The sequence below is a fragment of the Acinonyx jubatus genome, chromosome D4 (assembly GCF_027475565.1).
Source record: "Acinonyx jubatus isolate Ajub_Pintada_27869175 chromosome D4, VMU_Ajub_asm_v1.0, whole genome shotgun sequence".
Classification (NCBI taxonomy): domain Eukaryota; kingdom Metazoa; phylum Chordata; class Mammalia; order Carnivora; family Felidae; genus Acinonyx; species Acinonyx jubatus.
The window spans coordinates 5471179-5485925 of record NC_069391.1 but is presented as its reverse complement, the minus strand read 5'-3'; the positions used below and the strand labels follow the sequence as shown (position 1 = coordinate 5485925).

At 52.2% G+C, this 14747-nt stretch overlaps 1 protein-coding gene and 1 long non-coding RNA gene across 5 annotated transcripts in view; one reads left to right on the top strand and one right to left on the bottom strand.

Annotated features, from left to right (window-relative positions):
- Nucleotides 1-14747, top strand: part of ABL1 (ABL proto-oncogene 1, non-receptor tyrosine kinase) — a 139721-nt gene that overhangs the window by 108672 nt on the left and 16302 nt on the right. For both annotated transcript variants that reach the window (XM_027035405.2, XM_053204502.1), the window contains exons 2-4: nt 1492-1665; nt 2230-2525; nt 10218-10490. In XM_027035405.2, the coding sequence (XP_026891206.1) occupies nt 1492-1665; nt 2230-2525; nt 10218-10490 (743 nt within the window). The remainder of the gene's footprint in view (nt 1-1491; nt 1666-2229; nt 2526-10217; nt 10491-14747) is intronic.
- LOC113592896 (uncharacterized) lies at nt 7384-12863 on the bottom strand. Of its 3 annotated transcripts, none has more exons than XR_008290894.1 (3): nt 12579-12863; nt 11379-11472; nt 7384-7778 (listed from the first exon to the last, which is right to left on the bottom strand). It is a non-coding gene; the product is annotated as an uncharacterized LOC113592896 (long non-coding RNA). The 3 variants fall into 3 exon arrangements; XR_003412894.2 differs by lacking the exon at nt 7384-7778 and adding an exon at nt 7929-8031; XR_008290895.1 differs by lacking the exon at nt 7384-7778 and adding an exon at nt 9042-9603.

Genomic DNA, 14747 nt, shown 5'->3' with positions numbered 1-14747 from the left:
CTTGGCCACACCGAGAGCCCCTTGTGTTTCTTTCCACGTCTCTTTATTTCAGACACGCTTGTTGTTTTCATTACTTGTTCAATATGAAACCAGTGAAATGCAGTTGTAAGAAGAGAACTGTACCTGTGAACTTCAGATGGACGCCTCAGACATAGTCAGTAAGGATGGGTGGTTTTAAACGTTGCTACCCGACCGGGTGAGAGCGAGCCAGGCGTAAGCCAATAGATGGCACATGGCTCCCATTTTTCCCCCAGCCTGCAGCAAGCTGAAGCTGGGAATATGCTTCGCACGTGCCCACCCTCGAAAGGACAGGCCTTGTCCCCGCAGAGTCAAGGCCAGCAAACCAACATGCATTCAGGTGGGGGTGGGAGATCCCACATCTTTGAAAAAGATAATTTTCTGCTTTTAACTAGCTTTTTTTGGTTAATTGATCAGTCCCCCATCACGATTGTGCTAGGTGTGCCTTTAGAGCCCGTGTGAACACTCAAGAGAATGGGGGCCCAGCCCATCACTAAGGCTTCTAGGAAATGGCAGTGTTACAAGACCCTCTTCCTTGAAATGATCTTTGCCCTCATGATTCATAAAATGAGATGACCAAACAGTAATGACAGAATTTGGGATTTACTCTTTTAGCAAATACAATTCCTAAAGGTTTACTTCAGTCAGGAGTACAAAAAGCTAGCATCGAAAGACCCTCGTTTTTCATGTTGTAGCAGTTCATTACAACGAGATATAAAAAAAAATTTTTTTTATGTTTATTTATTTTTGAGAGCGAGAGCAAGAGAGAGCTTGAGTGGGGGAGGAGCAGAGAGAAGGGGAGACACAGAATCTGAAGCAGGCTCCGAGCTGTCAGCACAGAGCCTGATGCGGGGCTCAAACCCACGAACCATGAGATCATGATCTGAGCCAAAGTCAGACGTTTAACCAACTGAGCTCCCCGCTGCCCCCCCACTCCCAGGCGTCCTCTGTTTTTTTTTTTCTTTTTTTTAAGTATTCTTTTTTTTTTTTTTTAAGTTTTATTTATTTTGAGAATGAGAGAGATGCAGGGTAGAGGGGCAGAGAGAGAGAGAGTCCCAAGCAGGCTCTGCACTGTCAGCACAGAGCTCGATGTGGGGCCCGAACCCACGAACCGGGAGATCATGACCTGAGCCAAGAGCAAGTCAGATGCTTAAGCAGCCGAGCCCCCCAGGCACCCTGGAGTATTTCCGTTTTTAACTGAGTTCATTTTGAATGAATGAGCTTAAAAAGCTGAAGCTATTTAGGAACAGTAATTGCCACCTTGGAAGGAAAATGCTTGATGCTTTTCACAGGGTTTGGGGAAGGAAGGGTCCGTTTTTATTCTATGGCCTTTCTTATTAATACAAAATGCGTGTCGATGTTACGAAATAAATTAGAAAAGTATAATGATGGAAGCAGACTATTTTTGCTCCTGAGAATGAAACTAATTTTTTTTCCCACCTCTTCCTGTTCCTTTCTTCTTTTCTCTTCCAGAAGCCCTTCAGAGGCCAGTAGCATCTGACTTTGAGCCCCAAGGTCTGAGCGAAGCAGCTCGTTGGAACTCCAAGGAAAACCTTCTTGCTGGTCCCAGTGAAAATGACCCCAACCTTTTTGTTGCACTGTATGATTTTGTGGCCAGTGGGGATAACACCCTAAGCATCACTAAAGGTAAAAGGGCCACAGACCAAATGGGGGGTTGCAAGAGACAGAAATCAGGGGAAACTGGGGCTTGACTGAATACCCCTTCACTGACTGAAAGAGCAGCTTTAAAGTTGGAATGCAGGGAGGTCCCCCCAAAAAGCCCAGCATCTTTATAAGAGAGCCACTTTTCCTAAAGGAGAAGAGTTCCTATATGATAAGTCCTTAGAAAACGCACATCCCCTATTTCATAGTTAAAGGGACACATGGGCCAGACACGGAAAACACCTTTTATTTTTATCTTATTTTATTTTGTTCTAAGAAAAAGTATCTTTTCCCTAAGAAACTTCCTTATGTTAGGAACAGAACACTTGGGTAACGCAGCATATATATTATTTACGAAAACCGAGGCTGTGTATTTCTCTGCATGTTCTGTATTCTTCTACAGACCCACAAATGCGTATATTTATGCGGATTTGTTCCAGTGAAGCAGGTAGTTAGGAATTTGGAGATTTTTTAGTAATCCTATAAGAATACATGGGAATGAACAAAGCCAGCGTTGGAAGCTGACGTCTGGTTTGATTCTCTTCCAAGGTGAAAAGCTCCGGGTTTTAGGCTACAACCACAATGGGGAATGGTGTGAGGCCCAAACCAAAAATGGCCAAGGGTGGGTCCCAAGCAACTACATCACGCCGGTCAACAGTCTGGAGAAACATTCCTGGTACCACGGGCCCGTGTCCCGCAACGCCGCCGAGTACCTGCTGAGCAGCGGGATCAACGGCAGCTTCTTGGTGCGGGAGAGCGAGAGCAGCCCCGGCCAGAGGTCCATCTCGCTGAGATACGAAGGGAGAGTGTACCACTACAGGATCAACACTGCTTCTGATGGCAAGGTAGGGGACCCCAGACGGGGGAGCTGACCAGCTGGGGGTGGGGCGCGGGGATGGGCAGCTAGTCTTTGGCCAGGAGGACCCAGAGCTCCTGCCACTGGGGTTGAGAAGTTACCGCGGCAAAGCTCAACCGGGAAGGCGCTCGAAGACGACATCTTCAAGTGACCGCAGGCGGCGTTCCGGTAGCCTGTGAAAGACCTTCTGTCGAGGACTGATCACGTGATGTGATAAGTCCATGGGCCTGGCGTGGCCCTGTGCCTGTCCTGCTGGGGTTTTGTTGTTAGCTGTTTCATAAGACGGGGAATTACCTGTTGGTTCTTGGACGCGCTTCTTGTAAGATATTAAGTCTCTTCCTTTTTAAAAAATCTATTGTGATAGCAATTCATCTCCAGTGGGTGAAGTTGCAGTAATAGATAGGTACTTTTAGGGTAAAAGGCCCCTTAAGAGCACTTCCCCCAAATAAGTACATGACATTCTTCCTACAGATAAGATCACGTGTGTATGTGTCTACATGCGGATACATACATAAACACACACGGTTTTTAGACAAAAATGAGATCACGTCATCATAGCAAGAGATTTCCAAACCCAGATTGTAGTTTTTGGGTTTTATGTTTGTTTTTGAGGGAGAGACTATGCAAGCAGGAGAGGGGCAGAGAGAGAGGGAGACACAGAAGCCCAAGCAGGCTCCAGGCTCTGAGCCCTCAGCCCAGAGCCCCATGTGGGGCTCAAGCTTGTGAACTGTGAGATCATGACCTGAGCCGAAGTCAGACGCTTAACCGACTGAGCCACCCAAGGGCCCCTGTGTTTTGTTTTGTTTTTTTTTTTTTAAGTTTATTTTGAGAGAGACAGAGACAGCATGAGTAGGGGAGGGGCAGAGAGGGAGAAAGACAATCACCAGCAGGCTCTGTGCTGCCAGTGCAGAGCCTGACATGGGGCTCGAACCCACGAACCGTGAGATCGTGTGACCTGCGCCGAAACCAAGAGTCGGACACCTAACTGACTGAGCCACCTGGGCACCCCCTCACTTGTAGTTTTGTGAAAGAGTTGATATATGTAGTTTTTTGATCTTTATATGAACACTGCTTAAGAGTCCACGAAGGGATGGGGGGGATTAACATTTTCTGGGGTCCTGCTGTTGGCCGCTGCATTTTTCAGTCTCATTTAGACTTCACCTCAGTCCTCGGGGCAGAGGTTGCTGTGGACTACGGCATTTTTGCATTAAGGAGATGGGAACTTAAGAGGGAGAACATTTCTTGCCCAGAATCACATCCTGCGTGATCGATGGAACCAGGCTCGGGCCCTGCTATAGACCCTGCTATAGACACTCTGCCAGTGTCGAGGGTGGAGATAGCCGATTATCGGGCTGGGTCTAGATGCTGGATGTGTTTTTTAAATGGCATGTAATGTGTGCACATGTTTTTTAAAAAAAGAACAAAATGAATTAGAGTGGGAAATAATTCCGTCTCCTAATTCCATTCCCCTGCCCAGAGGCCCCTCCCAACCCCCCGTGACCAGTTTCTTTCAGAGTTCCCCAGTACAGGTTTATGTTTATATTTTTTTAAAAAGCACAAATGATGCAAACTCCACACTGGTCTGCATCTTGCTTTTCCCACCTAGTAATATTTTTTGAAGACTGCTTTCCTGCAGCTCATTTAGAGCCACCTCATTCTTACTAATGACTGCCTTGTGTGGATGGACCATCATTCACTGAAGCAGTCCCCTGGGGGTTGAGTTTTAGGTGGTTTCCAATCTTTGGCTGTTATAAATAACACGAGGTGGCTTTCACACCTTAAAAAAAAAAAATAACGTTGGCACACTGTATGAAAACATTTACAGTAGCACCCAGTCCTCACTGGTAACAGAAGATTCTTGAAACCCTACTTACCCTCGCTAGAGGTGATGCACTCTTGGTATTTTGTATTCCATTCAGTTCGGTTTCATTTTCTTTAAAAGTTCTGGCCAGAATCCCCTCAATTTATTTCATAGACCCCCTAGTGGGTCACATCCTGCGGTTTGAACATATTGCACATACTTTGTTTTGGGTATAAGTGTATGCGAAGTAAGTTGCTGGAACTGATTGAAGGTTCTGTGCATTCAGTACTTGTGTAGATGTTGGGGCGTCTGGGTGGCTCAGTCGGTTGAGTGTCTGACTTCGGCTCGGGTCATGATCTCGCGGTTGACAAGTTCGAGCCCCGCGTCGGGCTCTGTGCTGACAGCTCGGAGCCCGGAGCCTGCTTCAGATTCTATGTCTCCCTCTCTCTATGCCTCTACCCCACTCACAATCTGTCTGTGTCTCAAAAATAAATGAACATTAAAAAAAAAAAAAATTATGTGGATGTTGTCAGATTACCTCCGTAGAAATTGGACAAATGTGTTTCCTCCCCTTGCTTCTGGTGAGACCTGCACCCTGTATGAGAAATGTAGGAGGGCTTGTGTCCCTCCGCCTCATCAGCACTGTGTTCAGCAGGCTCGTGGAAACCTCTGTCCCGGATGGGCCACGACGGTCTCTCGTTAACGTGTAACGTATGCGCATCGTGTTTTGAGGGATCCCTGTACCATTTACTAAATTTATCTTTTCCTACATGTTTGAAATATACCAGATTAGCTTATGCATTTTGGGTCTGTCGATCTGCTCTCTGTTCTCTTCCCATACCAGAATTAAAATATGTTTCAGCGTGGGGTAGGGCTGGGCCCCTCCTCCTAACCCTCTTAGCATTTTTATGGCTCTCCTCACCCAAAACGAATGCATGGGTGTTTCTCTTTTTGACGTTCTTCTCTGTTGTCTTTCGCGCACATCCCAAAGTCTTCTGGCCGAAGTCCTCATTGCTGCTACCTGGTGCTTTCTGTGACGGCAGAGGTTTGTACAGGAGCACAGGGGCTTGCTGATGCGTGACCACAGACCGGCCCTATCAGCTTGTGTTTTGGGGCCTCGCCCTACCCCAGATGTGGAGCTGGGTCTTTCCATTCTGCAAGGGTGCATTCCAGGGTGGCGGTCCCTGTGAAACCGTGCCTTCAGACCACAAGGGTTCCTCTGTAGTGAATTAGAAGAGCAGAGCACCCCGCCCGTGAGGGAGGTGATCTCCCGGAGCTGACAGCTTGCTTCCCATCGGTGCTGTTTATCCAGCGGTAATCAGTTGAGGTCTGTGCTGCGCGGGGCCCTGGTTTCTCCTCCCTGGAGTTGTTTAATCAGGCATCCTAGGAACAGATTCGGGCAGGCATGGTCTAGTTTGACGACTCATTAGCCGCCGGTTGGTCCAAAATACTGTTCAGAGGGAGAGAGTAAGGCCTGCGTGTGGGATACATGATTCAGGGAATTTGAGAGGCGTCCGATGAGGATGCCAACCCGTCAGTTGAAAAGCCGGCCAGGGGTGTGCCAGGGGCTCCGTTCATTCCGGGTTGGAGCACAGGGAACTCATTCGACCGGGCGGTGTCCGTCACTGGGCGCCTCACCCAAGCGTGCTGGGCCTCCTGCCGTCTTCCCTCCCTGGCAGAGACCCCTCCCTTCAGCTGTCCGAGCACCTGGGGACGGCTCAGCCCCCGGGGTTATCGGGCCGGCCATCTGCGGAGGCGCCTCTCTGTGAGGCCTGCACTTGAGGGGCTGTGTGGGGTGGGATCGTGTTCCTGGAATGAGGGGAACAGCGTCAGAGGTAGTGGGGGCGGTATCACAGCCACGCATGAGACCGTGTGGCTCGGCCCTGAAAAAAAAAAAGAACTCACATAGCAGAGCCTTGATGCAATCCTTTTTGGATTTCTGAGGGGAAAATTTAAGGTCGGTAGGAGGGACGGGCTGGGGTTGCATAAGTTTAATTCTTATTTTCAAACAGCTAATCTTCACACAACGGCTGAATATGGCAGACTCTTCTCCAAGGCCCCAAAAGATTTCTTTGGCGCCTCCGCCCTCTTGGCTCTGGACCGCTGCTGTTGTCATGTTCCTAAGCCTCGACGGCAGTTGTGGCCGGCCAGTCGGCCCCGGGGCTCGGGGAGCTTCGAGCTGGACTCTTGCACGGGCCGCACCAAACTGAGCCATCGCCGCTCCTAGGGCTCCTGACAGTCTGGAGACCCCCACGTACCCCGGGGTCAGAGTGTCGCGCTCTGTGCTTTCTCCAAGCTCCCTGCCAGCTCAGTGGAGTCAAAGGCGCATTCCTCTCCACCAGCCCCCTGCCCGGATCACTTTTAGTTCTGGCTATTTGTGTCTGCACTTTATTTACTTCTGTGGGATGCCGCTGTCAGGTTCCACAATTCCTTGTAGCCCTTGAAGCCCTTGCCCTTTTCTTCAGAGAAGTTCCCAGGTGACGCTTATTGTCACGGTCTGCCGAAGTGACAGGTTCAGGTTGACAGGAATGGAATCTGGGCTTAAGCTTTTGCAGAGGTGGCAGGACGGGCCAACCGTGCAACCTCTTGAGTTTTTAAGATTTACCCACCCTGACGGTGGCTTGGCAGGTGCAGGCATTCCGGGGAAAAGCCTGCTAACACGTGGCTGACTTTCCCCTTGTCCAGGAGGCTCGGAGCACTATTAAGTCCTGCTTAATTAGTAAGTCCTGCCTTCCTGCTGGACTCTGGAAGCTCTCAGGCCAGGCTGCCTGTAACCTGTAACCAGTACCTCCCGGGTGGGACTCCGGGGTCCGAGGCCCCTAAAGGGGGCACAGGACTAAGCGCTGATCAGCCTGGCCGTGTGGCTCTCAGGAGGAAAAGCTGTTTCTGGTGAGCTGCTTTGACAGGTCCTGTCTTTGGGGTTCCTGTGCGATCGGGAAGAGGCCCAGTCTCGGCTGAGCAGCCAGAGTGTTTATGTGATCAGGTGCGCAGGATAATGACATGCCGTTCATGATGCTAATTTCACTTTCTTTGATCGGGCCATGAGTTCCTGATGCAGACCACCCAGCTCACTAGCAGAATGCGCGGAGCTCAGAACTAACCAGAAGGAAGCCTCCAGACTTGACTATTAGAAGATGGTCGTGCACTGTGCTGGAAAGGGAGAGTAGTTTTAATATTTAATAAGCGTCGGTATGTAAATTTTATGCTGACAGATGAACTCTAAGTCACAGGGTCTGTACATTTAATTACAGAAAAGGATAAAGTGGGTGTGAGCAGCGAAACCTCCCGTAACTCTGAAATCTCTAGCAGGAAGAGCCTGTGAGGGAATCAAAGGGGACCAAGCACGAATTCTGCATAAACGAGGGCTTGGGGAGCCATTAGCATTCTGGGTGGTTGAGGGAACTCGATCCTATCCTCAGGTTGGAGAGCACTCCTTGCAAGCTGCCGGGGAGAAGGGGAGAAGTAGGTAATGAGCCTTGCTCCCAGGTGACCTGCGCCCCCCCCCCCCCCCCCGCCCTGGGGAGCCCAGCAGGTGGACAGGCTCTTACTGTGCCAGTGCTGGGGGCGGGGGGGGGGTGGGGGGGGGTGGGCGGGGCGGGGCTTGGATTCCAGGGAGCACTTCTTCCCTCTTGTCTACGCTCCACGGTAGCGAAAACAGCTGCCCTGAAACAGGACGGCTTGGAACACTTGGCACCTGCAGTGAGGTAGTTGGACAACTGACAGAGGTTTCCAGAGAGGGGTGGGATTAGGGGCTGTCCCCACATCCCACTCGGTCCTGCCCACTGACAAGTGTGCCAAGGACGTCACCGTGTGGACGTTCGGCTCGGGGCAAGCTCCCAGGCTGGCAGTGCCTGTGCTCCCTGCCTCCTCCCAACACCTTCGTGTACCCTGAGCACACTCAGAGTCAGGTTCTCGGTGGGGCCTCCTGGTGGGCCTTCTCCTCACCCTGAAAGGTCCTGCCATTGAGGGGCGCCGTCTTGCAGAGGGACGAGTCCCCCAGAGCTAGAGGCTCTTTCTCGACAGTTCTTGGGTTGCTCAAGAATTTTGTTTCGCTAGGATTGCAACCAAAAGATTGTAAATTACAAACCCCTAAGTCAGAGTTGGCCACTGGCTCGCCTGAGTTTTAAAACTCTGTCCTCTCCCCAAGCGAGAAAGAATCCTATTTACCCTCTCGAGGGTTGCAAATGGCATCGACTCATGCATTCGTTAATATTTTCTTCTTTGAAAATACTTTAATTCTTTCCTATGACAAACTAACAGAAAGTGGTGGGGAGCCTCCCATAACCGACAGCCAAGGCCTTGGGCTGCTGTGTGCTTCAGGCTTTTTCTTCCTTTTTCTGTTTCCACCCCACCCCCCTCTTCTGTTTTTAGGTAATCAGCTATAGGTGACTCCTGTTCCCTTTTCGTCTTCCTGCCCCAGGCATCACCGCTCTTTCAAACCCGCATTCCTCCTCCGTCTCTGTAGTCAGGGCAAGTCTTACGAACACCTAGTCGTGGTTTTTAGTGTCCTTTCCCCCTTCCCACCCTCGCTGGCTGCCCTTCGTGAGCTGGTAGGTTCACTGATCCCTTGTCTGCCTGGAGCCCAGATGTCCTATGTGGATTACAACGTGGAATCGTTTAATGTGGAAGCACTCCCTCACCGCCTCCCTGAAACGAACAAAAAAAAAAGGAGAAGAAAGATAGCTGTCACCGTCCACTGCTTGCTGTCAGCTGCTCTTTTCCTTTCCTTTCCTGTGTGTTCAGACGAGAAGCACACGTGGACGGGTTGTGCGCACTCGTGTCTATAATCCTCTCTCCTCCCTTCCCCACGGCGGAGGAGGCTTTGTGGCCCTTGTGCACCCCCGATCCATTCCTGGCATGAGCTGACCAGGGGCACCCATGGTGGCATCCAGCTGGGATTTGCAAGCCTTGGCCTCCGGTGCTCCTTAGCCCAGATCGAGGGAGTAAGAAGGAGAAAGAGATTTTTGTTGTGTTTAGTGATTTCCATCTCGGGTCACCGTTTAGATCTGGGTAATTATATAACTATAAGTAATAATTCTAGGTTTCAGGTAATAAGCGTAATTTTAAACAATTACTTTCCTGGGGTACCTGGGTGGCTCAGTCGGTTAAGCGTCCAACTTCGGCCTAGGTCATGATCTCACAGTTCATGGGTTCGAGCCCCACATCTGGCTCCGTGCTGACAGCTCAGAGCCTGGACCCTGCTTCGGATTCTGTGTCTGCCTCTCTCTGTCTCTCTCTCTCTGCCCTTCTCCCGCTCAGGTTTTGTCTCTCAAAAATAAATAAACGTTAAAAAAAAAACTAAAAACAAAAAAAACCCTTTCTTTCTTAGTCTGCAAATACTAAGTTCTGCTCTTTGTTAATGTAATCAACAGGCATTTATTTAGTGCCTATTATGTGCTCATTTCTTGTTCTCCACACTGGGGATCCAGGATAAAAACAGACCACTTAGGGCTTTGCTCTCAAGAAGCTGACATTCTAGAAGGTGTTGACAGACAGGAAGTAATCCAGCAGATAAACAGGGACCGATCAGCCAGCGGTAAGTACAATGCAGAGAAGGAAGGAAGGTGATTTGATGACTAGTGCTGGGTGATGACTAGGGCCAGTGGCACAGTGACAATGACATTTACCCTGGGCTCGGAATGGTAAGGGAGACCCAGGCGTATGATGATTAAGTGGCCGAAGGATTTCAGGCAGAGGGAGCAGCAGGTGCAAAGGCCCTGAGGCATTTTATTGTCTCTTTCTGCTTCGGCAAGTAAATTACAGCAGGTGTCGAGGAGCACAGTCTAAGTGATTTTCTGCACACTCACTTAGGCTCAGCAGAGTTGTCTGGGTGTGTGTGCGCCCGTGGGCTGAAGGCTGTGCTGTCTCTGTTTCCCTCAGCTCTACGTCTCCTCAGAGAGCCGCTTCAACACTTTGGCGGAGTTGGTTCATCATCACTCGACTGTGGCGGACGGGCTCATCACCACTCTCCATTACCCAGCCCCCAAGCGCAACAAGCCCACCGTCTACGGCGTGTCCCCCAACTACGACAAGTGGGAGATGGAGCGCACGGACATCACCATGAAGCACAAGCTGGGAGGCGGCCAGTACGGAGAGGTGTACGAGGGCGTGTGGAAGAAATACAGCCTGACGGTGGCCGTGAAGACCTTGAAGGTAGGTCTGGGGCTGCCGCCGCGGCTCGCGGCTGAACACGGTTCGTTGCTGCCGGTGGGCAGCCCAGGAAGGGCCTCTGCAGGCCTCGGCCGACCTCTTCCGACGGGTTCAGTCCCCCTCTCAGACTCCGTGCCTCCATGTAGGGTGAGTGCTGAGGCACGCTGTGGTTTTTGGTGTAAAAAGATTAGTCATTCGGAGAAGTTTTTTCATTCCATGGCAAGAATCTTTTAAAGCCGTGGGTTTCCGTTCTGTCCGTGTGGCCTTTGAATCACTTCCTATTGAGAAGCAGGAGAAGGAGAGGAAAAGCTGTGAGTTTTGAAAGAAGGGGATTTAACCAAAATGCGTTGGACTCTCCAGTGGATGTTTGTTGGCAGATCTGAAAGGCAAGCGCGTTGGGCGTTCCTGGCAGGTTCCATCCAGTTCTGTGTAGTGTGAGTCCCGACTGCTGGAAATGGGAGCGGACGAAGGCATGAAGGGAACGTCAGGGCTTCTTACTCGGGTTCCGTTCCATCGTTCTCTCTAACGCATGGTGTTCGTAGTTTTTGGGCGGGGTTTGAAGTTCTTTGAAACCTTGAGGCCAAGCAGCGGGTTTCATCTGGGGCCCTCGGCCTTCAGGATGTGATCTGAGCTTTTTACCTGTGGCCACAGCGTCCCCTAGCGTTGACCTGTGCCATTTGCACTGGCTGTAAGCGAACCGATTACCCTGACAACCACGCGGAGGCTGAGGGGAGGCCCTCCTGTAGCCGTTGGACAAGAAGAAGAAGGGAAACACCCACCCGGCTGGAGGAAGGGACCCCGGCGCGCACACGCTTCTCAGGAGCCCGTGGGGCACGTGCTTGGAGACCCGGGCAGCCAGATCGCTTGCCTTCCAGGGACTCTGTTACTTACCTGCCGCCTGTACTCAGAGGTGCAGCAAAGTGGAAATTACAGTTTCTGGCTCGTGTAAAGTGATGCTTCAGAGAAAGACTCGCAGTCTGCAGTTCTAGAAAACAAGGGTGGCTCGTGGTGCTCATATTGAACGTACCCCGTTAGATCAGCCCTTGGAGCAGGACTGACGCTTGTGTGTTGGCGGGGGGGGGGGGGTAGCGTGGTTTGGGGTCACTTGAGGACTCCCGGATACTTTCCAGCCACGATTTTTTAAAAACTCAATAAACACTTCGCGAGACCCTCGCTTCTGCTTGCCAGACCCTGGGCTTAGCCCTAGGGTTTTAAGAACAGAGTTCTTCACCTCAGGCCAGCCTAGGCAGGTAGAACAGCGCAGTTGGGAGGAGAGACGGGCAATGACAGAACCTGCAGCGTGGGGTGACTGGGGCCCGAGGCAGGAGCGAGGCGCCCTCACACCGCACAGGCACGAGGTGGCGGGGGGACTGGTGAGCTCCCGTGGTGGGGAGAAAGTGCAGGGTGGGTTGGTGCCGGGGCGGAGGAGCGGAGGCCTGGACAGAGGCGGAGGGCATAGAGCCCACGGTAGGTAAGTCACGGAGGCTACGGAGCCGGGGACATTCTCCTGGCGGCAGTGGGGCGCAGTGAAGGGTCTGATCCGCAGGAATAAGGTGATTGGATATGCGCTGCACCGGCCGCTGCCCCGTCCCCCCACCCCCAGACCAGGCAAGTCCAGGGAGAGGCGTGTGCTTGTGCTCAGTGTCCCGATCTGGCACAGGGCTGAACACCAGGCCGGCCTCCGGGCCTTGCCCAGCTTGAGAAACCGTTAAAGGCCCGGGCATCACCCACACGCCCGCCAGTATTTGCACACGTGAAACAAAGAGGAACAAAAGCACAAAATTCCTGGTTTCCACCCAGCAAGCCTTGTTTGCAAACGTTAGAAAGAGGGAGAGTTTGCACTACTCGAAGCGTGGGGAGGACACAGTCCAGCAGCTGACGCTGTGACATTGGTTCCTGAGCCGCCGCCAGGGAGTCAGGGCAGGGCGCCTCCCGGAAGGACTTGTCTGGCAGTGGTGGCTTTCTTGTACCCGCAAATCAGACTTATCGGGAAGTTGGGTGCCTTTTAGAGTCTATTTCTCTAATGATGCACTACTAAACTTTTTTTTTTTATACTTTTACCGGTTGTCCCCAAGAGCCTTATTAACTTACAGTCCTACAGCCGGTAAAAAGGTACAGAGCCTAGTTGTGTGGATTTCTCGGAGTCGTCACCCCAGGTGATAGCTAATTAGGGAAAAGGGGAGGCGTCAGATTCTAGAGATGTATGTCAACCCGAAGTACAGCACTGGGCAAGCGCTAAGTAAATTATCCCTTCTTCCTCCTCCTCCGCATAAGGCACATCTCTACAATGGGGTTCCCGCTTGTCCAGTAAGATTGATAGCACTCTTTGGGGCATTTATCGCCCCTGGAGAGGTTGAGAACCTTGAGTGGGTTCTAAATGACAGTTACGGTTACTGTTCATTGAGCTCTTACTATGGGCCTGCAGTCTGAGCGCCCCGCTCCGTGTGTAGCATCTCACTTAATCCTCACAGGCACCTTGTAAGGGAAGGGCCCGCCTGTCACTGCCATTTCAGGCTTGAGGAACGTGCAGTGCGGGCGGGCCAGGCAACTGGCCTGGTGTTACCCGCCGGGGAGCCACAGACCCCGGGGTTCCGGCCCAGACATCCTGCCCCAAAGCCCGGCTCCTTTCTTCTCCTCCTTTCCTTAATTGTCATTCCAGTTCTCACCCCTCGCACACCATGCAAAATACGTCAACCACAGTCATGCGTCTTAGACGTCTCCCATCCCCATCCCCTCCCCCCATCCACTTCCCCTCGGGTGGCAGCTAGATCTCCCTCGCTCTTCAGGACGCCTTGGAAAGCCCTGGCAGGTCTTTGCACCAGACCCCAGCCGGGCACCTGAGTCTCAGTCTGCTCTCCACCATCCCCTGGTCCGTCCCATCCTGCCTGTTTTGTGTCGCTGGCCCCTCAGAGGGCAGAGGCAGACCAGACCCTCTTGAAGCAGCAGGGGGTGGCAAGACCCTGCTTTAACCCGGACTCTGTGTTGATCCACCAGGCAACGTTGGGTCCTGTACCTTCAGGGCTGGAGACCAAAAAAACGGGAGACAGGAGGGTGCTAGGCTGACCCCTGTGGGCGGGAAACTGGAATTACAGCAAAGGCCACCGACCGGACCTGCTGGTTTGAATTTTGACATCATTCACCAGGTCCTAGGCTTAACTTTACCTGCGTGTGATCAATGCTAAAGGTGGGATGTGCCTGAGAGAAACAACCGTCCAGTACAGGGAAGTCCCACGTTTCAAATGAGCTGTATTCCAGAAGTTTGTTTATGAGCCCTCCTTTTTTTCCTATGAAGCCGTTCTGGAAGTCCTAGAATCGGGGAAAGGCTGCTCTCGATCTAATGTGGCATTAGGATTGGCTCCTAAGCTCCTGACAGACTTACCGTTAAAAAGTGGAAGATAACGTTGATGAAAAACGTTAAGGCTTAAATTCTTTACCTGTTTTTCGAATAGGTAACGTATGCACACAGTATCCTCCCCCCTGGATTTTTGTGCCCTTCCGGAAGTAGTCCGCGTGTGGGTGTCCCTTCTAACCGTAGGGCAGCATGCTGTGGACACTGCCCTGCACCTCCTAGTGTCCACCCCACGTAGCTCGGCACCCGTTCCACATCCGTATACGTACGGGGGTCTTGCTTTCGCGTGGATGTCTTCCAGCATCTAGCAGCCTTCAGCGGGCATTTGTGTCCTTTCCAGTACTTTGCTGTTACAGACCGTGCCCCAGGGGTTCTCCCCGTTGGCCGTGAGGAGACCGTCCCGGTGCCAGTTTGCACGCGGCCAGCCGTGCTGAGAGAGTGCCTCCGTTGCCCTGCTCCGCCAGCCTGTTTTGTTTGGGGTTTTGTTTGTGGTGTTTTTCCCCAGGCAGTTGGTTCTACTAGAGAGCTGCAGAAATGAGCAGGGAAGCCAGGGCTCCAGGATGGCCCTGGACAGTCGCACACGCTGGCTCTCTGACTTCCGAGGGGGCTGGGCGTCAGGGAGAGAGGCCGCGCGACCTGGAACCCACCGTTGCGCGCTCTCGCGGCGGGTTCTGTTCTGGCCGTGGGCTGGATACGCCTGCGAACCCGAGGACCCGAGTTCTGGGGGCTCGGTGTGCGGTTGTTTCCGCGGATCTGGCGGGTGAACCGCCTTCCTCGGTCCGGCTCCGAAGCCCGGCCCCATCTCTGCAGCCCCGTCTCTGGCGGGTGCGGGATGCTGCTTCCCTGGGGTCGTAACCTTGCTCCCCTGACACTTGGTTGAGAACCAGGGAGCGAGGGGGGAAACGGACCTC